Source organism: Pongo abelii, chromosome 4, assembly GCF_028885655.2.
Source record: "Pongo abelii isolate AG06213 chromosome 4, NHGRI_mPonAbe1-v2.0_pri, whole genome shotgun sequence".
NCBI lineage: Eukaryota > Metazoa > Chordata > Mammalia > Primates > Hominidae > Pongo > Pongo abelii.
The window spans coordinates 104,484,591-104,509,377 of NC_071989.2; the positions used below are offsets into that span (position 1 = coordinate 104,484,591).

Consider the following 24,787-nt stretch of genomic DNA (forward strand, 5'->3'; position numbering starts at 1 on the left):
GGGTGCAGCGCACCAGCATGGCACATGTATACATATGTAACTTACCTGCACATTGCGCACATGTACCATAAAACCTAAAGTATAATAATAATAATAATAATAATAATAATAATAAAAGAAAAAAACAAAAAAAAACTAACATTTAACTTTATTTGAGGAAGATATTTTATATGTTAGAAAAAAGGATTTTGGGTCTGCTTTTATTGAATGTGTTAACTTTGGTTAACTTTTTTTTTTTTGAGGCAGAGTCTCGCTCTGTTGCCCAGGCTGGAGTACAGTGGCACAATCTCGGCTCACTGCAGCCTCCACCTCTTGGGTTCAAGCAATTCTCCTGCCTTAGCTTCCTGAGTAGCTGGGACTACAGGCACGTGCCACCACTTCTGGCTAAATTTTGTATTTTTAGTAGAGACAGGGTTTTGTCATGTTGGTCAGGATGGTCTCGATCTCTTGACCTCATGATCCAGTCGACCTTCACAGGGAAGGTCTCTCATGAACTAAACCAACTGATGTTCATGGCCCACGTTTGGAGCCTGAGCGAGGTCATGGACCACTGATATTTCACTCAAAGTTGCCATAACAGATTAAAGCGCTTAGTATGCAAGCATTCTTCCTGAACTCTATAATGGACTGAGGTCCCCCATACAAGTGACTTAAGAGTCAAAGACCTAGACCACACCTCAGGGCCTCCAGAGTTGCCTAGGATAGAGTTGTTGGGGAAAGTGTGAGCTGTGAGTGCTGTTCCCACCAAGAAATCAGGAGCTCAGCCTCCTGCACATACTGTTTCCTTATTAACTATTCTAACAGAGTGGCCAGGGAAGGTAGCAGGGAATAGAATCACTTGTACATTTTTCAGTTACATGTGCTTTTTCCTTATTGTGAATGTAGGAAATTGTGTTTATATCCAATAGGGAAAATGAAACCCTTTTATATGACTCCATTACTATGGCTAATAATCATCAGAGTCCCTGAATATAAATATTCTCATACTAACAATATGTTTAAAACAGTGCCTCATATGCTTTTAACATGTGTTATTTTATAGCATTTTATTTTAAAAGATGTGTCAGGTTTAGAGAGGCGAGTCTGCATCAGGGAACTGAAACTGGTAACCAGCATTTTTATTTTTCAGGATTCTTCTCTTTCATATGTTCCATCTCTTTATTTTTCTGTGCTGTATTCTGATTAATGGCCTCAGATCTATCTTCCAGTCACTTAAGTCTCTATGCAGTTATGTGTAGTTTATATTTTCACCTATTTTTGATTTGGGGTTTTTATTTTTTCTTTTGTGTCTTTGATTTTTAAAATTTATTAAAAGTCCCCTTCAGATTTTTCTATTGTTTTAGTTATTTTTTTCTTTGAGACAGGGTCTTGCCCCGTCACTCAGGCCAGAGTGCAGTGGCACAATCACAGCTCACTGCAGCCTTGACCCCCTGGGATCAGGTGATCCTCCTACCTCAGCCTCCCAAGTAGCTAGGACCACAGGTGAGAGCCACCATGCCTGGCTCATTTTTGTGTTTTTGGTAGAGACAGGGTTTTATCATGTTTCCCAGGCTGGTCTTGAATTCCTGGGCTCAACTGATTCACCTGCCTCGGCCTCCTTCTTCACCTCTATTTCTTTCTTCACTACTCAACCCAAGGTGCAAAAGAGGATAGACAAGTTCTGCGATTATAGGTGTGAGCTGCTGCGCCCAGCCTGTCTTTAATTCTTGAAGTAAAATTTCTCCCATATTTGTAACACTGACTCTCCCACATGCTATTTTACTTCCTGATTAGATTGGGAAAATGTGGCTTGAAATTCACCTTCAACGAAGATTGTTTTCCATGAGAGTCCTTTTTCCCCTATGTTGTGGATCTGCCTCTACCAAGTGGTTTTTAGTATGTTGCTGCCTGTGGTCATTCAGATTTCAACGGCGTTAATATCTTGGCTTGGTGCTTCCACTCTACAGAAATAAATTTGGTCCTTGAGTGCCCAATGGCACAAGTTTGGAATTTATTTTTCTCATGCGTATGCATTTTTACACTCATGGCTCCAGCCAGAAAGAAAGCTTCCTTGCCATTGTTCTGGACAGGTGGGCAGTTGTCAAGGCTTATGTTTGTGGATGATCAGTTCTGAGTAGCTTCTGGCTTTAAGCTAGTAACTCAGCACAGGGCCTGTAGTCAGGATTCCTTTCTCATTTAGAGAATTCGATTCCTAGTTCCCAGCTGTTGTATCTGTTTCTGATATCCCCGTGAGTCATTCTGGCTCAGGCTTGCTCACCAGAGGACTTAGAATTCCCTCCCGTTTAGGTTACTTGGGAATTTCTCTTCTTTAAAGCTTACCTATGTATTTTTTTTTTATGTTAAATTTTATTCAGTATTCTCATGTCTGGAACAAAAGGGGGTTCTTTTATTAGAGCACAGACTAATTTTGTTAGACCTGAACAATGTGTTTAAAATGTTTGAAAGCCTTTAAGTTGGGGAATACATGTACTAGTTTGTCACATGCTTATCTTATCATCATACTGGCCTTATGATATTCATACTGGCCTGATCTTCATAATGATCTGATGATATTCACATCACTCTACACGTGTTTTCATTTGCTTTTTAGACTCCTGATCTACAGAAATAGACATATATTATTTTCTGAAAATTTAATTACTTGACCATTTGAAAATTGCATCCTGTTTTAAAAAATATCCTGGCAGCTGAGCTGTATACTGGGTGTATAATGTGTGCAGCATTAGGGGTTCCCCTAATATTAGTTCCAGAATATCTACCTATAAAATGATAGCAGTATTGGGATTGATGATGTCTACAACATACTACTATCTCCTTGCGGTGCAAGAAAGGACGCGGGCTACAGAGAAAGAGAAAGTCACAAGTATCAAGTGTTCCTGGGGTTTAGGGACGTAAGAATAAAGAGGACAAGTATTGAGGTACTTTAGGGCAAGCATGTATGCCTTTGTCCCAGTCTTTTTAGGGAACATTTAGGTTCTTCAGTAACCTAGGCTAGCAATATTAGCATCAAAAATCTAATTTTAAGCTGGCTGGAAGGTAATTTTGAAGAGTCATTTTGCAAATTTATCCTAATATCTTATGTGATCCTTTCTTTTAACCAAATGTTAAGTGTGAAGAGACAGAGATTGTCACCAGGAATGGAGCACTAATGTACAGCAATAGATGGTAGAAAATGGTGGTCCTTTCACTGAGCCCACTACAAAGCCATCTTGTTTTAAATTACCTAAAAGTGATTCTCCATGTCTGGGAATTTTAGAATTACCTGAGGGGCTTACAGATTTTTAGGTCACAGACCTCCTTCCTTCTTCTTCTTGCCCTTTTTCCTTTGTAAGTTTCTAAGTGTCTATTGCCCGCCTCCTCTCCCACTATTCTAACTACTGCCTATAAATAATTCTCTTCCAGGACCATTTCTACCCATTATGTCAAGAACCACTGAGCTACGGTGTTAATGCTTGGCCAGTTACATTGCCCAGTGGCTTGACATTACATTCATTGCCAGCAATAATTATGAACATTTTTAGCCCAAAATATTTAAATAGTTATGAATTCCTGCCTATTCTACATATAGTTTCAATGATTAGAATTAGAGATCATGTTTTGCCCCAGCAATATTATAAAACTAAATATCTTCCACGTGATATCTTACTCTACCCTTGAGTTTTTAATCAATTAGTTAATTATATTTGCTTGGAATTTTAGCCCTAATGGGTCCACATCACTGAAAAAAAAATTTTAAAAACAATCTGCCCTCTGCTGAATATTCAGAGTTTAAAAATGGAGGGTTAATCTCTCTTGGCTATTGAGTTTGAGCCTTCTTTTGGTTTCAATAATCTTTTAATTATTGCAGTATTGTGTGATGAATTATTCTCACAATGTTATGGTGGCAGGCCTGGATTCCTAGCCCAGAAAATTAGAATTGTTTTCTTCTCCAGCCCTTCTGACAATCATATTTTTATACCTGTTCACAGGTTTCCAAAGATTAAATGTGATCAACACTGATCTCCATATTTGCAATTAAAATCTTAGTGAAATACCACTTGATTTCCAATTGAGGTAGTAGTAAACCGTGTTTTTTCTATGTATGTGTAACTTCTCCATATCTTACTATATATAGGTCAATGAACTGAAAATGTGGGTACCATTCAAATTGGGAAGACAACCAATATAAAACAAAGAAAAAGTTAACCAAGAACATTCTAGCTATTGCTGATAATCTGAAAAAAATTCTGGAATGCTCTGGGGGCAGGATTCAGCCTAGCTGCATGTATATAGTTTAGAGAAACTCTCCAGGATGTAGATTTTGAAAATAAATGGAAACAAATTTAACATTTATTAATTTATTGGACAACTACTGTGCTAAGTGATTTACATAAGATTTCATTTATTCCTCGTAAGAGTCTCATATTTTACAACTAGGTAAGGAGGTATTGGCAGTTTTATAAATGAGGAGACTGAGGGCCCAGAGAGTTCAAATAACTTACTCTGGGTCACTACAAATAGCAAGATTCTATTTGATTTTAAAATTCTTTTCAGCAGACTAGTCTTACGAAATCCTCCATTCAGTAGTTTATATCTAAGTAGTTTAAATAACTGAGAGGGGAATTTGTTTCTAAACTTAAACACTGGAAATCAATATTGTGCTCTTTTGTTATATGCAGTATCTTAGTACTGCTGAAATTCTGATGGGTGAGGTTTCCCACTTGTCTGAAAGAGAGTATTGTACACTGATTGGGATTAGGAGATAATAGTTTAGTTGACAGTTTCTTTGGACATTTGACATGGGCAGTAGAGAAGGAATAAATTAGCCATTTTGGAATATGGCGAAAATTGTTAATAGTAAAATTAAATAGCACATAACTGAAAACACTCTTATCCTATAGGAAATAGGATGCCCTTATCCTATAGGAAACTTTTGCTTAGATTGAAATATAAGAAGCAGTGCTCATATATTTACAGCAGTTTCAAATTCAAATGAATCCTACTTTAAAATCTGTTCTTCTATCTATTCCACTGAATTTTTATCTGATGGGAAAGTGGAATGTAATGCAGTGGAATGTATCATTATATGAAACAGGCACAGAGCAGTTTAGAAATTTACTCAAGGTCACACAATTTAGCAGAGCTGAGATTCAAACTCAAGTGGCCTGGTTCCAAAGCCATTCTTCTAACTATGACACAACTTTTTTTCTTTTCTTTTCTTTTTTTCTTTTTTTTTGAAACAGGGTCTTGGGGTCTTGCTCTGTCACTTGGGCTGGAGTGCAGTGGTGTGATCACAGGTCACTGCAGCCTTGATGTCCAGGCTCAAGTGGTCTTCCCATCTCAGTCTCCTGAGGGCCTGGGTCCACAGATGTGTGCTACCACACTTGGCTAATTTGATTCTTTTGTAGAGATGGAGCCTCACTATGCTGCCCAGGCTGGTCTCTAACTCCTGGGCTCAAGCAGTCCTCCCACCTGAGCCTCCCAAAGTGCTGGGATTCTAGGCATGAACCACTGTGCCCGGAGACCATCTCTTTAATATTTGCAAAAATTGATACAACACTGCCTCTTTAATATTTGCAAAATTAAACTTGCTGTCAGTATACATTTGTGAATTTGTTCTTCTCAGGTGGTTTCCAGAATGATGTTTTATTTCACTTCCCATTTTCATGTTGGTTATTTGACAATCAGCTTGGATAAGAGAACCTTGTTACGGTTCTCATGACGTTGGCTTTTTAATTAAGAATATTCTTCAATGAAAGGTGGGCTGCCAGGCCCATCTCTCAGTCCTCACATGTTTGGCTCTGTCTTAAGATATCCTCATATGTTCCTCCCTACTTTGTGTTAGAGACGTTTTGAGTCTCTCGTTTCTGTGGAGATTGAGGCTCGCAGTTGGTTTTGCAGCACAAGAGCACATAAAAGTTCCCATGTTTTTCTTGCTCTCTGTTCAGTTTACACCTAAGGAATGAATGTACTATGGAAGTAGAAAGGCTTCTGGGGTGATTGTTCAGCAGAGCTCAGAATTTCTCATTCTTTTTTTTTTTTTTTCTTTTTTTCTTTTTTTTTTGAGATGGAGGCTTGCTCTGTCACCCAGTTGGAGTGCAGTGGCGCGATCTTGGCTCATTGCAACCTCTGCCTCCTGGGTTCAAGTGATTCTCCTGTCTCAGCCTCCCGATTAGCTGGGACTACAGGTGCGTGCCACCATGCGCAGCTAACTTTTTGTATTTTTAGTAGGGACAGGGTTTCACTATGTTAGCCAGGATGGTCACGATCTCCTGACCTGGTGATCCACCCACCTCGGCCTCCCAAAGTGCTGGGATTACAGGTGTGAGCCACCGTGCCTGGCCAGAATTTCTCATTCTTATACCATAATCATATCATCAATAACCACATATGCTTTAGATAAGCTCATAATCTGTCAGGGTTGTTACAAGTATGTGCTCTTGCTACCAAGATTCCTCTTTATTTGACTGGAACATGGACCTAAAGCAACCATGCATTTGAATCCAAAAGAAAATGACACAATGTAAAATAATTGCATTCTTTAATTTAATAAAATAATTGCAGGTTCTTTTCTTTGAGGAAGATAAGCATTTAATGTGAAATGTGTAACTTCTCAAATTAGTGCTCAGGCTGGACATGGTGGCTCACACCTGTAATCCCAGCACTTCGGGAGGCTGAGGTGGGTGGATCACCTGAGGTCAGGAGTTTGAGACCAGCCTGACCAATATGTTAAACCCCATCTCTACTAAAAATACAAAAATTAGCTAGGTGTGGTGGTGCACACCTGTAGTCCCAGCTACTCGGGAGGCTGAGACAGAATTGCTTGAACCCGGGTGGCAGAGGTTTCAGTGAGCCAAGATCATGCTACTGCACTCCAGCTAGGTGACAGAGCAATACTCTGTCCAAAAAACAAAAAAATGCAGTGGTCAGTGGTCAGCACAGAATTACTCTGTCATTCTGAGGCCAAGCAAAGAAACTTTCGAGGCTGTTGGCATTCATAAAATAATAAAAATCACTGCTGCCTATTGATGTACCATGTGCCAGACACCAAATCATGCACTTTATACACATACCCTCATTTAATCCTCACTGCTATCTTATGAAGTAGGTATCATTTTTTATATCCATTAAATGAATTTAAAAACCTCACATTTGGAAGGATTAAGCAGCCTATCTGTAGTTGTGCAACCAGAATTAGGCCTCAGGTCTATGGGACTCCAGAGCCCATGCTCTTAACCCCTGTGTTTCCCAATTGAACATCTGTCCTTAAGCACATTATTTAATGCCCTTCATTAAAGTATAGCATATAATGTTAGAATTGCAGAACTGCAGGATTCTCAAGGCCAACAGTTTTTACAAATAAAAGGAGCACAAGAAAAGTTAAGAGCTCCAAGTCACATGGCTAGTTAAGTACAGTCTTCCTCATGGCTCCTGTAGTGCCTGTTAACAAAAATTGTTTGATTCGCAGGCTTATGTAAATCCTCACCTGTCAAACCTTCTCTAGGGGAGGGATAAGAAGCAGAAAGTAGGCTGCATTTTCTGGACCTGCCTTCCCTGTTTTGCTTTATCTTAGGCAGCCAGAGATTAGACATAGTTGGAATTATTTCATGCATCAAGAGAAGCAACTGGAATCCCTAGAGACGTGAATACAACTTCAGGAAAGAAATCTGCTTTTCTATTCTTTGATGACTGACCTAGGCTGTGTGGCTTACTCTTCTCCTTACTTACAAAATTATTATCCCATAAAAAAGCACTGGAAAACTAGAGTTTGGAAAGCAATGAAAATGAAGCAGTTGCCTTGTAGAACCGGAAGCTCAACTTCATGCCTTAAATGTGGATTTTTTTTCTAAGTTCTTGGGGTGGTCCAGTATCAGAGCTCATAATCAGACACTCGAGAATATGGCCAGGTATCCTTCTAGCTTGGATTTAGATCACAGATCAGCTGTGACTATTGTCGCAGTTGCTAGGCAACGTTTGTATGTTTATTTTGAGGTCTGCCCACATCTTGCATCAGAGGCCAAAGCTCATGTGCTCTGCACTCCTCAAAACAAGTAGAGCTCTTTATTTTTAACTAAACTGTTTCCTTGTAATATATTTTATGAATGTACAGCCTACTCTGCCAAGCTGTAGTTATCTTCAGTTTCTCCCTAATAGTCCAAATTCTCTAAATTTTTGCATTCAACTTCATCTAACCTGTTGCATTCTGGACTGAATATCTCTGGTACTTTCCTACCCCTAAGTCTTGTGCAAGCTGTTTTGCTCACCTAGAATGCCTGCCTGATCCAGCCTCTATCTACACATTTTATAAAATCAAGATATTTTGTTTTAGTATTTGAAATGAGGGCAGTCAACTTGTTACAGCGAAAAGTTCGTGGACATTGTTGTCATATCTGTGTTCAAATTCAGGCTCTGCCACTTCTTAACTGTGTAATGTTAGATAAGTTATTTAACTTCTCTAAGCATCAGTTTTCTCATTGATAAAATGCAGATAATAATGTTTACCTATCAAGATTTTATGAAGATATATGGAAATCAGATACATAGAGCATCTGTCACAGTTCCTGGTATTTGGAAGATTCTATAAGTCCCCACCTCCCTGTAGATGACACTACAATAAGCATCCAATAGATAGTCCCTGCCTTGTCTATGAAGCCTTTCCTAACCATGTTCCAAACCAGCACCTCAGAAATAGTCTCCCTTTTCTGACCGCCTGTAGCATTGTACTGTACCTAAGATCTTATCACAATCAAACTTGTCAAATACTATGTTCTGAGATATAAGTTGGCACTGTAACTAGATCTACTAGCACAACACCATATTCTGCCCAAAAGAGATGGCTGAACTTCATTCATAGATGATCCATTGTTTATCTTTCATCAGAATCACACTTTCTGTTATCATAAACACTATACCTTGTTAGATGACTCTATTGCAGGTCTCTTTAAAAGCACCATTATTATACTTAATAATTAAAGGGATTGTAAGAATGTATGTCATGGTGTGACAGCTTGGCAAACAACAGACATCTGAATATTAATTTCCTGAAGTGAATAATCCATCATTACAGAAAGAAAAATGGAAGCCTGTGTTCAGTAGACCTATAAAAGGTGTTTAAAGAATGTCCATGTCTTCCTTAGAAAAGCCCCTTGTGAGCAGCCTTGTTTTGTTGCAGGTGTCTTACAGGAAGCAGCTCAGGGTTTTGCGTATATGTGTTTTATTTTTAAGTTGTACAACTCCTGGTTGATGACAATAATAACGTAAATTACCTAAAGTTTAAATTGTGTTATTCTAATCAGTTTTCTGACCTGTGCTGTCAACAGAATTTCTGATGATCAAATAATAAAACTCAGACAATGTTGGTTTTGTGCCATCAAATAATACTCTTATGTTTATTCATGTACAAATTCATGCATTTATCTCAGATACTTGTTAAGCAACTACTATGTTAAGACTCCGGGGATGGGGATGGGGATGGGTGGCAACTCAAACAGGCCTGGCGCCTGCCTTCATGGAGTTCATTCACATTTGGCTGTTTTATAAATGTTGTGAGGAAAGGATCTTTTTTCATCCATGATTGCCTTTATTTCAGTATTTGAGATGTGTTATTAAATAAGAATCTGATCATGGCTCAGGACAAATTATTTGTTTTTCTCTTGTACATCTAGCAGAGCTATTTGTAAAAGTTAAAAATTAGTTATTGATTTGTCAGATTTTTTAATTTAGAAAATGTTTTGTATTTGTTTTGTGGTTTGCCTAAATTGCTCTAACATTTGTTACCTAATTTGATTCTCACAGTAACCCTGTAGGGTGCATGGTATTCCCATGATAAACTAGATGCTCAGCAGGCTTAATTGACCTCTCATGGAGTCCCAGCCACTTAGCAGCCATCCAAATGGAAACTTAAGTCTTCTGATTTATTAAGTGTATTCCCGATTCCAGCTTAAAAAAAACTTAAAGTATTAAAACTGTATCTTATTCTGTGTTTAAATGAGACTTTAATTGACAGCTAGAAAATGGAAACAAAAATGTGAATCAACTGTAATTTTTGAGCCCCTCTCTGCTACTGTATAGGCACTGTGGGAAGTAGAAATGACCTCTGCCTCTTGATAAATTTATAGCTTCATCAATAAGACATAATGTACACTTAGAAAGGAACTCAGTAACCCTCCAACACAGAATGCATGGTTCAGTGTTAAAGTGAGAAATATCAACACAAGAGTTAAGAAGATAATAAGAGCTAAAGCAGATGCAAATAGTGTATCTTGAGCTAAATCTTCAAGGGCAGGGAAGATGGGACTTGGGCAGGGAAGAAGCTTCTAGGCAGGGGGAATGGCAAGTTGCAAGGCTCAGAAGTGGAAGGGAGTGTGATGGTGATGGTGATGGTGATAACAATAACTGCCATTTGCCCAGCACTTACCACTTGCCACGCAGTTATTGGTTCACATGCATTAACTTACCCTTAAAACAGTTATCAAAACAATTCAACCAGAGAAGGATTGTTACTATTTCAATTTTACATATGAGGAAACTGAGGCAGAGAGGTTAAGCAACTTGCTTAAGGTTGCATGTGCATTAAATGGCAGCTGGATTCCACCATGGTCTTGAGACCAGAATCCACTCTAACCCTTTTAACCTGTGTGTTATGCTGCCTGATGTGGTGCTCGTGAGATGGTAAGGACACCTTCATGGTTAGAGGGGAGACTCAATATGGGGTCATGATGAGAGAGTTCAAATAATGGAGAATGTAAAAATCAGGCAGAAGGCATTAAACTTTGTCTAGGACTTATTGATATTTCATCAGTGTGGAAACATGGTAGACATTTATTTTAGAAAGATTAGTCAGCCATAGACAGAAAGGATTGAGAGACAAATAAGGGTAAGGATGGCAACTATTAGATGGAAACTATTAGAAGGGGGTTTCTATCCAGGTGTGGGTGATAGGTGATTAGACCTGGAGTAGGGTAGCAGTAGAAATGAGAAGGATGTAATGGTGATAAGGACTGGAACTGGCACTGAATCAGCAGGTGAGTCAAGGCCAGGTGATTTCCTGAGAGCAGCTTCATGGTATTACCCCCATTTTACAGATGAGGAAATACGGAGGCTCCAAGAGGTTAGTTTGGGCTAATAAGCATTGGAGCAGGGATTTGAGCCTATATCTATCTTTCTTGGCTTCCTCTCTTTAAGGTAAAATAATGCAGTCTGGTCATATGGTAGAGTTGCTGATAAGGTTTGAAGAATTGCTCCCAAAATAAGAGATGCTTAAAGTCAGAGGGAGCAATAATATCAGAGAAAAGGCAGAGACTGAATATTAAAGAACACTGGAGGGAGGGAGGAGGGTAAGGATTGAAAAACTACCTATCAGGTCCTGTGCTTATCACCTGGGTGATGAAATAATCTGTCCCCCAAACCCCTAAGACACATAGTTTACCTTTTTAACAAACTTACACATGTGCCCCTGAACCTAAAAGTTAAAAAAAAAATACAGAGAAGAATGGAGCAAGTGGAAGAGGCTTCCAGAAGAAAACAAGTTAGAGGTATAGGGAGGGAACATAGGGCTCCTAAAGCCACAGCAGCCAACAAGGAGAGAACAGTCAGTCAGTGACTCAACGTGAAACTGCCGATGGATTGTCAAGTGGAGAAGGAGGGAACATGCATACAGCCCAATGTTCTTAGTAACCTTCAACAAACAAAGACAGATTCAGGTGTGTGAAGGGCAAGTAGTGTTGCAGGTGGGAGGATATGGGAGTGCAGCCAGTGATGGGGTGCAGAAGGGAAGGAAGGTCTGGCATGAGGAGAAAGAATTCTGACGCGTCCGACGCCCCACTCTGTGCAAGTTCTGAGCCAAGCCAGCTGGGGTCAAGGGGAGAGATCACGGGGAGGCTGAATGGCTGGAGGGGAGGCGGAGGGGATTCCTGTAATCCAGTGGGAGGTGCCTGGCAAGAGGCCAGGAAGACGTGAAGGGACTCTAATGTGTGGTAGACAAAGAAGTAAGGAGCTGAGAGAATGATTGTTCCATCAGCTACGGGTAGTGGCACAATGGACGAGCCCACATTCTAGGATCCCCCCCTCCGCCCCCGCTTCTATAGAAGCCCTTACCCTCCCATCCTGGCCCACTTGCCAGGACCTTCTGCAGAGCTCAGAACCCTCCCTACTCCCATCCAGTCTCACAAGACAGTTAAGTGAGCCTCCCACCTCAGCCTCCCAAGTAGCTGGGACTACAGGCGCATGCCACCATACTCAGCTAATTTTTAAATTTTTTGTAGAGACAAGATCTCACTATAGTGCCCAGGCTGGTCTCCAACTTCTGGACTCAAGCAGTCCTCCCATCTCGGCCTCCCAAAGTGCTGGGATTACAGGTGTGAGCCATTGCACCCATCTGTACATTGCTTTTTAAATAATAATTGTTGAATAGGTGGGTGAGTGGAGAGTGATTTCTATTAAGGAACTTTTCTCTGCTTCTTGTTACTCTGACTTGTGCCTTAATTCAAGTTTATAAATGATTACTAATATTCGGGATATTAAGATAGGTACATGGGTCATTTGGGAGGGGTATTTTGATAGCAGCACTTTATACTCTGATTTACAGTATTAATTCTTACAGTAAGAATTCTGATTTACAGTATTATTTATACTCTGATTTACAGTATTAATTCTTTAGAGGTATTTTGGTCTATATGAGCACTGATGGTTGTGCTTTAAAATTGGCAGCCCGTTGATGTTAGCAGGACCAGCCAAGTGGCAGGCACTGCAGTAGAGGGACCCTGGGTTAGAACTCAGGTGGCTAAGCTCTCAGGCCTGGCGTACACAGCTCGGAGGAGTGCAGAGAGTGCTCCTTTCCAGCCTGAGCGATCCCTCCTTATCCTCCGGTCACCGCATGACAGGTCACGTTCTCAGAACTGCCTGTCTCAACTATCCCCTGAACTGCTATGGTTCCCTCATCTACATTCTCATGGAACCCTGTGAGTTTCCTTTGTAGCAAATAATTGTTGGAGTGATTATTTTACTAATGCCATCTTTGACTAGGCTATAGCTTTCATAAGGGCAGGGATTTGCCTACTGCTTTTACCTCTGTGTCCCCAGCACCTGACACAGTACCTGGCACAGAGTATATTCTGGATAAACACTTGAGGGAGCCAATGAACTCTGGTAAAATCTTGGACGTGAGATTCCATTTTTCTCATCTGTTTAAAGCCTATATATTAAAGCTTATATTAAACCTTATCACTAAGATGCTTTTTCTTTGAAGATCTATGGATTAACCCTTCACAATTTTTTATTATAAATGTTATCCACATGAATGATATGAAATTCAAACAATGCAAAAGAATATACAACGAAAGTGTGTTCAGTCCTTCACCAGAGATTACAAATATTGAAAGTTGCTTGTCTTTCCAGAGAGAATAAAAATTGAACAAGCTGTAGCCAGAATCGAATGGATTAACAATGTGGTGGGCATATTCCCTACTTCCAGATCCCATAAAGCAGCTTTCATATTTCAGTTTTAAAATGGTTAGTGCCTTAGTGAGGGAAGAAAACTTTCATGCAGGAATCTGTGCTGCCAACAGGGGCCAAGGCCCTCAGCTGAATTCCCACTATACCCTGCGCTATTGCTGATTTTCAGCTATGCTCTATAGAGATTTTACTGTTCATGGGGGCCCTCTGAAAGTTTTCTCCTTTCTGGAATTTGAGGATTACTTCAAGGTTTTGTTTAGTAAAGTAACGAGGCAAGCTGGACAATTCAAGGCAATGTGATTTTATGGATGATTTAATACATTTGGATGTGCGGAAAATAAGTTTATGTCTACCTAAAGATTTTCAGCTTCAGAAGCACTTTCACATAGAGTGGTTTCTGTGTTGGTGTTGCATGGTTGAGGGGAATCATTAAAGGAATGGAATGCAGCTAAGTGGAACTTCTTGAGTTTGAATGGAAATTTGTACAATCAATTCCAATTATGGAATGATAGAATTACATAAATACAGGGACATTAAGCTCCATAACGTTTTAAAAATATTTTCAAAGAAAAATATGGATATTCATATATTTATCCATTAATTTGATAGAGGGAAAATCTATCTTGGTACATCTTCCAGTTTTCAGTACCAAAAAGAATGTGAGAGGTGCCCTTCCATGCCCTGCTACAGTGACTGGGGCTTGTTGTATGTGTGCGTGTGTGTATTTTGGTGGAGGGGAGTGTCCAGTTGATGCCTAAGGGTTCTCAGGAATAGTTATGTATATATGATTATTTTTGAAAAATAAGTATACTAAAGCTTTGGATTTCTGTCTGTAAATTATAATAGTTTAACTACAAGCATCAGCGTGTTCTACTTTAACTGAGGTTTGTGGGGAAGGTGATTTTGTCCATGGGCCATAGACTATAGTGGGTTTCATACAATCACCTTGAGTGGTAGTGTATTGGGGGTGGGGGAAGGTAAGGGAGAAGCAGGAATGGGCTCATGCTGCCCTGTGACTCAGCCTCTGAAGTGGCTTTGGGCCAGGCATTAGAGACAGAGTGAGGTCCATCTTATAGGCTTCCCTGGGTGTTGTTGGCAGGGTAGCAGCTGTTTACTGACAGTCAGTTACTTAAGAAGGCAGCTCATGCCAGATGGAATCTCTGGATTCTAAAACCTAACGGACTTAAATGTTAAGGAGGTTTAAATGAGTCTGGGTAGGAGTTTGCAAAGATGATAATTATCTGTTTAATATTAACCAGTGTAATACAAGTTAAGTACTAGAATAGTACTCCAAACCATACAAGTATCCACACGCACATCCCAGTACTTAGATGACTGGATCACAGGGGCTGATTGCACCACTGCAGGCATCTCAAGGAAGGGTGTTTCTTGAATAGTTACTATTTATCACCTCTTGCCTTCTAAGGAAGAGTCTAGATGAGACAAATAACGCAGCAGAATTCCCTCTGCAACCTTGTCTCCACCTTCTTTCTTACATGACACTGAACGGACAGTTCGCATCCACCCAAGTCTACTTCGGGAGTTTTGTCCTTCTATCTTATGTATTAGGAATAACACACTGGCAATTTAATGAGCATCTACAATTTGCCAGACGTTTTGCCACACTATCTCAAATACAACCCTGCAAATAGATGTTATTGGCCTTTATATGTAAATGGACCTGGAAAACTAAAGCTCAGAGTCATAGAGCTTGTAATTGACAGAGCTGGGGCTTGAACAAAATTTTGAGTTGCAAAGTCCATGTTTTTTCTCAAAATAACATAAACAGTAATTATAACATTTACTGAGCATTCATTATGTGCCAGGGAATAATTCTAATAATAAACTTACAAGGTAGTTGTTAACTACTAAAGAAAAATTGAGGTTGGGAAACTGGAGATTACAAAATTTAAGTATCTTACCTGAGATGATTTAGTAAATAGCAGACCCAAATTTTGAACCTATTTGATCTGGTTACAAAGACTTTCACTACTGGACACCACCTCCTACTAGATTTTTGTGCTCTAAACTGGGTAAAACCAAGATAAAGGGCAAGGGCAGTATGGTTAAGAGGAGCTGAAGGACCATGTAGATTGTAGGTTAAATAGAATCAAACTTTGTTTCTTTCTTTTCTTTCTAGGTGTCAGCTTCCTCTGGTGTGACAAGCAAGTCTTCCAGTATGAATCCCACAGAAACCAAGGTATGAAGAATGCTAATTGAGTGAGTGCTAATTTAAGTTGATTGTGCTGCAAAGCAAAACAAATGTAGGCTAATTGTTGACGATGAGTTATTGTGCTAGGAAGTTTTAATTATGTAAGTAAGTAAACATTTTCTTCCTAATTTATGGGGGGGTCTTTGAAAACTCAGCTTTCCTTCCAATATTTACCTTATACATCATCTACAGGGTTTTACATTATCTAAAAAAGTGGAGTCACCTAGAGTTGTTTTGTTTTGAGACAGGGTCTTGCTCTGTCACCCAGGCTGGAGTATAGTGGTGTGGTTACACTCACTGCAGCCTCAACCTCCTGGACTCAAGCGATGCTCCCATCTCGGCCTCTTGAGTAGCTGGGGCTACAGAGGCACACCACCATGCCCAGCTAATTGTTTTTTTGTTTGTTTGTTTGTTTGTTTTTGTAGAGACAGGGTCTCACTGTGTTGCCCAAGCTGGTCTCAAATTCCTGGGCTGAAGCGATCCTTCCACCTGGGCCTCCCAAAGTGCTGGGATTACAGGAATGAGCCACCATGCCCGTGGCCAGTTTTGTTTTTGTCTTTGATCCTAGATTTGGTTGCGTTTTTTAATTGAAGATATTCCTCTAAGTACATTTCTCTACATTTCTCTAAATTGAAAGAATATAAATTATTAATTCTTGCTAAAATGGTCTTACTATTCTGGCCATTTAAAAATAAATATAAAAATGAAAGATTATACTAAATGAACATAAAAATATACTGGTTATTTCGGATGCTTTCTCAAGTTTTTTTTTTTCTGAAATTTGAGTCTTGTGGGGTACCATTTTATTGACAAACCTTTCTTGAGCTCTATTTGGGATTTATTCTTAAAATTATTTTTTTGAATTTCAGAATTAAAAGAATTTCCTCTAGTGGTATTGTCCACTTTGTTCTGAAGAGCTGGCTGCAGCTGCCTTTTAAACCCTCTCCCTAAGTTACTCTAGCTCAAGCTCTGTCTCTTGGGAATATTTCAGGGGAGGGAATTAAAGAGGGAGCATTTTCAAAATTCTCTCAACTAATGTTTGTGTGCCAATATTCTTTAATACCTTTAAGAGCTATCCCAACTCCATTATTATTAAATTGCCCTTGTTTAAAATTACCAACCTACTTTTGTTTTCTGTCTTTCATGTTACTGTGCTATCCCTGTAGTTTCCTATCCCAGGTGATGTGGCACTATAACTTAGTACTATCAAAGGATTATATGGCCTCATCTTGAATCATCTTCAAAGAACATTACAAATATCTAGAAATACACTATGCACATCTAAGTTCTTATAAATGTCATTTAGCATTCATTTAAAATTTTAATCTAAAATTATCAGTTTTTTAATTTAGTATTTAAATTTACATTGATTTCTAAATTGCTTTCAAAGTATACATTACATAATCTATAATTAATGTTAGCTGTCTCTATTTAATTATGTCAAGCTTAATCTTAAAAAATTAGAAATCTTTTTTTTTCCTTGAGGCAGGGTCTCGCTCTGTCTTCCAGGCTGGGTATAGTGGCATGATCACAGCTTGCTGCAACCTTGACCTCCTGGATGCAAGTGATCCTCCCACCTCAGTCTCCTGAGTAGCTGGAACTCTAGGGGCACACCACCATGCCTGGCTAATATTTTTGTTTTTCTGTAGAGACAGGGTCTTGCTATGTTACCCAGGCTAGTCTCAAACTCCTGGGCTCAAGCAGTCCTCCCATCTCAGCCTCCCAAAGTGCTGGGATTACAGGCATGAGCCACTGTGTCCAGCCTAAAATTAAAAATCCTAATTTTAAAAAATATTCCAGAAGCATCTACAAAATAAAAGTTCTCATTAAGACCAGGCACAGTGGCTCACACGTATAATCCCAGCATTTTGAGAGGTCAAGGTGAGAGGATTGCTTGAGCCCAGGAGTTTGGGACCAGCCTGGGCAACATAGCGAGATCCTGTGTCTACAAAAAATTAGCCAGGTGTGGTGGTTTACTCCTGTAGTCTCAGCTACTCGGGAGGCTGAGGCAGGAGGATGGCTTGAGCCCAGGACATAAAGGCTGCAGCAAGCTGTGATTGCACCACTGCACTCCAGCCCAGGTCACAGAGCAAGACCCTGTCTCAAAAATAAATAAATAAATAAATAATCTCATTGAATTTAGAGATCATGAAAACCAAAGAAAAGAGATGGAAGGAGAGCCAGACATATAGGATTTCCTTTTTATTCTTTTGGTTCTTTTTCATCCTGTTGCCTGATTCTGATCCCCTGTGCCTCAGCTCAAGGACCAATGTTTATTTGAAGCATGGCCTGTTACCTAGAACAAATGTCAGCAAACTCTTCACCCTTCTCTAAGCATTAATCATGAGAATTCTGGGCAGTCCTGTGAAACTGGAGGAAAGTAGGAGAGAGAAGAGAGGGAGAGACAAAAATAAGATGCAAGTAATGAAGTGTCCCCAGTGGCTGACTAGAGACCACTTTTGGCCTCAAGTCTCTTTCCCTGGAACCTGGTTCCACATCAGCTGTGATATTGGACAATCTCTTTTTGCTTTGGTTTCCTTATCTGTACAGTTTGGAGGAAGGTGATAATAGTACCTGCCTCACAAGACTGTGTAAGGAAACATAATGTATATTGGACAATTCCTGTCCTAAGCAAGTGTCCAGATGGGATTGTCTGTTGGCCAGTACTGGGGAGAGAGTGCAGTGTGATGACTAGAACACACAACCTCAGGTCCACCATGGATGTCTTTAGGGAGTTATTTAACTGCTCTAAACTCAATTTCTCATCTGTGAAATGGGTAAAATAATACTTGTCTTGTAGGATTATTATGAAGATAAAGTGGGTTGACACATGAGAGGTGATTGATACACATTAGTTATTATGGTCATCATCATTATATTCAGCACAATCACTACAAAAATAAATTCAGCAATTACTGATTTAAATATAGATTGCATTATAAGCTGCTTGTGTCTGTGAGCATACATTCTTAATTGTAGTGTAGAGTTCTCCCATGCAAAATCTTGATTGCCAAATTGCAAACTATTAATAGATTCAAAGCACTATACTACCAGCTGGCTTATTTTCCTTGTTAATCATTTAATAGATTATATTTGCATAAACTGAAAGGATAGTTCCATAAATAGAAACTCATTAATGAGAATGTAGTGTGAAAGGATACAAAATTTAAAATTTCTTTAAAAAACATTTCAATCATAAGCTTTGTTCCCTTCCCAAAATAGTGTGTTAGCCTAGCAAGGGGCCATTATTTGAAGAAAGTATGTGTCTTCATTACTGAAGTAGAAGACATGATAAATTAAGAGGATAATTGACTTTAGCCTCTTCAAATTAAAAAAAAAAATAAAAACCACTAGTTTGTGCTGATACTACCAAGCAGATAAAAAGGAAAGAAACAGCAGGAAGCATTGGACCCTAGTTTGTAAACTCTGACTGAAAAGTTCATGAAATGTTTAATCAAGTTTTATTCATGATTTTATATCTTGCCTATATTGAGAATGCATGCATGTACTTACTTGTTTTTGCACAAGTAACGTTTAGTTGGATAAAACTGTAAAATATCATACTAAAGATGCTAAATTACAACCAGTTCTTTAGAAGCATTTCTAGAACTTTAAATTAGATCTCTACATACAGGACTGTGATGTGCCCAATAAAAATCCATGCACTAAATATTCACAATTTTGGGGGGATTATGTTGACAGAATTTCATAAAACTTTCAGTTACATCTGTGACTATTTAATCATAACTAAACATTGGATACATAGGAAAAAATGATATTAATGTGGTCTTTACACAGGGAAAGGAAAGGAATGAGAAATTAATTTTATTAATGGAAACCTTCGCTGAAAAAAGCCTTCACTGAAAAAATGTAAACACAAACTGAAATATTTGCTTAGGACCTTAGAATGTAAGTGCTTACAACTTCTTGGCGTTTTACACATATGCATCGAGTAGATGCAATAGATGAATAGAATGAATCTTGATATAATCATTTTAACCCTTTTTGTACATGTTACTTATTTGACTGACAGATAAAATAAAATTATACCTGGGGCTGTGCTCTTATATTAGGCCATTCCAGTCAGCCAACAGATGGAAGGACCACATCTTCCTAACAAGAAAAAACACAAAAAACAGGTGATGTTGTTCATTGTACTAGGGCATCTCTGTTTACTAACAGTTACATCACCCGCTCAGCACGTGCTAATAACTGCAATCCACAGTCTTCTGTTAACACTGAGATCCCATCATGGACTTTCTGTAGGCTTAGCTGCCCATCAGCCACATTCTGGCACTAAAAGTAATTTTCGCTGCTTTCTGTGCCCTCAATTCTGTCACCATCCCATTGTTTTACACTGTCAGCCAAAACCCGTGATGAATATTTCACTGATAAAAACACCTTATTAGTGGCATGGAAACAGTGCCCTTGGCTTTGTGATGAAGGTTTTTATTTTCTGTTGCACATTTATGTGTTACAATGTAAATAGTAATAAATCTTTACATATCTTTGATATACCTAGCAAGGAGATATAAATTGCTCCCTGAATAGGAAGAGCAGAATATTAACTAGTATACCTAATTGTTTATCTAAAGAGTTGCAATTTCAAGCAAAGTGTAACAAACTTAACCGGTGTTTATAATTACATTAAAAATCATCTCTTTTGAGTTTCCTCAGTTGAAGAAAATCTATGATAGTCTTTGTAAACTATGTCTGTCTGTCTTTTCTTCCTTCCTTTTTTTCTTTCTTTTTTCTTTTTTCTGAATTTAGGCTGTAAAAACAGAACCAGAGAAGACGTCACAGTCAACCAAGGTAAACAGTTTAAGTCTGCTAGTGAGTTATTTGGATTCTTTTTAATAATAATGAATAATCAACTTCCTACCTTGGCACAGCTGTGAATGGTAAAGGGTGTTGCTGGCTAATTTAATTAATTTTTGGACCCTTTTGAATGGCTGTGTACATGTAGAATATATAAAATATTCATAACATTAAGTCCGTATATTGTTAAAAAGAATATATAATATTTTATAGATGAAAACTCTATTTCAGAAGCATTTTGTTCAGATCTGGTTTTTTGTTATATGTATAGTAATTGTTTTAAAAAAGAAAAATGCAAGAGGAACAAAAGAAAAAAGGCAAAGAGTAGTAGTGAATATCCAATTCCAATTCCAATGAGACATCAAGAACAAGGCATCTGCTGAACTCAGCACCTAGATGGCTTAGGGATGAGAATCTTTCCTAAGAGGCTGGCTGGGTTTATCGTAACAGTCTTATGTCAGTTGGTGGAGCTAGTTAACAGTTACACAGGAGGCTAGCTTCTGTTACTTTCCTGACCCATGACTGTCCAGAATGAATGCCATTCTGCCTCTGCATGGAGGTGAACCCCAGGGTGTGTACAGCAGCACAAATGTTTCTCTTCAATAAGGTGCTGCATCTTATTTTGTCAAGCACTTAAAGCAAGTACTAAGACAAGACCACAAGGTTTCCTGTGGAAAAACACAGATATTTGAGCCCAGGTACTTCAAGCACAGGTGAGGGTGAAAGGTGAGGCTTGTCTGATTTTGTGGAAGGCCTCCTGGTGGCCCCTGGGGATGGTAGAACATAGGGTACTCCGGGTGAAGAAATCAGCAGCCAAGTGGAAGTTGTCTTTTATTCCACTTTAAATACTTTTATCTACTGAATCTCAAGAAAATTGGGTTTCTGGTGATAAGATCTTCTCTACTAACAAAGAAAAAAACTGTAAATCCTATGAAAGTTTTTTTTTTTTTTTTTTTTCTTTGTTTGAGACGGAGTCTCGCTCTGTCGCCCAGGCTGGAGTGCAGTGGCACCATCTCGGCTCACTGCAAGCTCCGCCTCCCGGGTTCACGCCATTCTCCTGCCTCAGCCTGGGACTACAGGCACCCACCACCAAGCCCGGCTCATTTTTTTGTATTTTTAGTAGAGACAGGGTTTCACTGTGTTAGCCAGGATGGTCTTGATCTCCTGACCTCGTGATACGCCCGCCTCGGCCTCTCAAAGTGCTGGGATTACAGGGGTGAGCCACCGCACCTGGCCTAAAATATATTTTCTAGAGTGGGATTAGCTGTCAACAAACTCAGTAGTCACATGGCTCATGTGTTATCTGTGTACAGTTGTGAAAAACAACCAGTAATTTAGAGATATACGTGTATTTGAAAATATTATTCAGATGAAATACTAAATTTTTCATTATTCTGATAATCACCATTCTCAGAGACTGCTGACAGGGTTACTATTGACCTGATAGCACATGTCTACCTCTGTGATCCTAAAGAGTAGGCCTAAGTGGGCTTTTCCTGAAAAAGGCAGAATGTTTTAGTTGGAATTTCGTTCTTGTTCTTGTTTGAAAGTATTACAAGTTGGATTACAGTGTAATCAAGTTTAATCTTTTGAAATTGACAGCTGTCTGTGGTTCATGAGAAAAAATCCCAAGAAGGAAAGCCAAAAGAACACACAGAGGTAAGTGATTATCATCAGGACTTAATTATAAGGCAACCTCTTTTGGTGGGATATAATTAAAATCTTTCATCAATTCAAAACTAATCCCTACAATGGACAGTTGGATGTTAGTTTTTTCAGCTAAAATGGTGCCATCATGTGGCAATAGCAGTGTTTACAATTTATGTGATTCTTGCTGAATTTTGGGGGAAGGATTTGCACTATTTCAAATTTTGTACCTAAAGTGAAATTGTCACATGTATATCACACTAATTCAAATTTATATAATTTAGAACCACAGACAACACAACTGTTATGAACAATTTTCATTCTATAGAGAAAAGTATCAGTATTATGTTTAAGACTATCATCTTGTTAACGATGTCTTTATATGTGTATGGGCACCTGTGTGTGTACTTTCAGCCAAAAAGCCTACCCAAGCAGGCATCAGATACAGGAAGTAAGGATGCTCTCAATAAAAAAGCAGTTTCCAGATCAGCTGAACAGCAGCCATCAGAGAAATCAACAGAACCAAAGGTAAATGAAGCAGATTGATAGGAAAACCTTAACATCAACTGGATAATAAGATACGGTTCCCCTGTTCACACTGAGGTGTGTAGTTCAATCTATGGGGCTGTGCTGAATATATTTTGTATTGTAGTGATTTGGTATTATTATTTTGTTGGTTTTTCAAATAGACTTGTAGAAACTTGGATGTATGGATGGCTTGAGAAGGGCGTCAGATTGGTCTAGGGGATGCGTTGTCCATCCTTCTCCCACTGCCCAGCAATAACCAGCTGTGACTGCAGGGCAGCAGGCTCTGCTGTCTCCCAGACAGGCAGCTTTGGATTGAGGCTGCCTCCTGGACCCCCCACACCTGGGCTGGGGAACATATGTGCCCTGAATTATCTGGTTCTTTAAATGGAAATCCTAAAGCATTTTTAGGGTCATATTGTAGAAGAGCTGAACTTACAGAGCCAAAAATTAGAAATTGCTTCCATACTTATGTAGTTAATAGCAGCCACCTTTTAGAAGAATTAACATCTACAAGAAATACTTTTTCATCGAGAGCACTTGGAAGACAATAACGAGGCCTGCTTCACAATATATTTTATATCAGAGATCAGAGATTTGTGATCTACCACTTAAATGCCACATGTATATTTTGTTTGGCTTACAATGTTGTTGAAAAATTATTTTTAATTAATTGCCAGCAATCAAAGTCAGGGCATTTCACATAACATCCCAAATTGTAACTTCTCTTGAAAAATCAGACTATCTAGTAAGAGTGAGTTCACGTGGCAACAATTGACTAGAGCCATTACACCTGGTATGTGTGCTCCAGTTTACCACAGTCCTTACCTAGCCTGATTGACCTACTCATGTTACCGGCATGAACGTTTTAGGCTCTTGACTCCAGCTTTATGTGGTGCTTAGCACTGCATCATGTACAACAGAAGCAAGCAAACATTCCCTTATGGCGTCCATGAGGGTGAACTGGCAGATGTTAGTGACATTTGAAACTCATGATCTTGATAATAGCCATGCAGAGATACTTAGCTCTGTCAACCTTTTATCCTCACTGTCTTAGACTAAACCGCAAGACACAATTTCTGCTGGTGGAGAGAGTGTTGCTGGTGTTGCTGCAATATCTGGCAAGCCGGGTGACAAGGTGAGCACACACAAGCAGACGGAAACGTGGGCCTCTGTGCTTCTCAAGTTTCTTTTATGAGAAACGTATGCTCAAATAACCTATCATTTGGCAAAACTGAACAGTGCTTATATGTAAAATTTTGTGAAGAGCATGCATTTAAGGGATAGAGAGTGAACAAGATACCGAAATAATTTGTAAATTTATATATTCAATAACTGCTTACTGAGTACATGCCATATATAAGGTACTGATATCAATACCAAGGACATTAAAATGTGAGTTGATTCAGACTCTGCCTTCCAAATGTATAGATATGAAATAAAGCAAATAAAATTTCCAGGAGCATTTGAATAGGCTTTTTCAGCTTTCAATGCTGATGCCAGCTGTCTTGATACTAGTGTATCACAACCATGACATCAACATGAATGGATATGAGAAGTTTTCAAAGGAAATATTTCAAGTCCTCTCAGGATGAAGTAGATGTGTTGAGCTGGGTGATTGTGAGCATACCTTCCTTAGATTTTTTGAAGAGCTGCTTCCAATATTTGCCCAGGAATATAAGATGAGAAGTTATCTACCTTTTCTACCCATAGCAATGTAGAATTTGTAATCAGTTTGGAGAGCATGTAATCAATTTGAAGCCACAAGTAAGCAAGTGAAGGAACAATGAGAAGATGGGAATGAAAAATGTAAAAGTAATATAGATGTATCTATACTTTTGCTTCTGTAAATGGGACAGATATCCTGCTGCAGGCTAAATGGTAAAGAAGGTCATAGGGTAAATGATTTTTAGGGTAAAAGTATGGCACATCTCCCTGAAACATCATTTTTTCCCCCTGGGATTTTGGGAGAAAAGACACATTATTTTATCCAAATTAATACAGGTCTCCTGTGGAGCAAAGGCAACATTTACAAAAACTTTTAAATGAAAATATCAAACTTAAAATTGTTTTTTCTTGCAATAGAGCACTTGTATACTACCTTGAGACTCATAGCCTCACCCCAGGAAGACACAGCACTCTCTTGCACCAATG

At 38.9% G+C, this 24,787-nt stretch overlaps 1 protein-coding gene across 46 annotated transcripts in view; it reads left to right on the plus strand.

Moving 5' to 3' along the window:
* The window catches only part of CAST (calpastatin), a 799,019-nt gene that overhangs the window by 733,893 nt on the left and 40,339 nt on the right, over window positions 1–24,787 (plus strand). For 23 of the 46 annotated variants that reach the window (XM_063724009.1, XM_024246815.3, XM_063724008.1 and 20 more), the window contains 5 exons: window positions 15,572–15,631; window positions 20,414–20,455; window positions 22,064–22,120; window positions 22,523–22,636; window positions 23,691–23,771. In XM_063724009.1, the coding sequence (XP_063580079.1) occupies window positions 15,611–15,631; window positions 20,414–20,455; window positions 22,064–22,120; window positions 22,523–22,636; window positions 23,691–23,771 (315 nt within the window). In that variant the 5' untranslated portion in view covers window positions 15,572–15,610. 46 annotated transcript variants of the gene reach the window in all.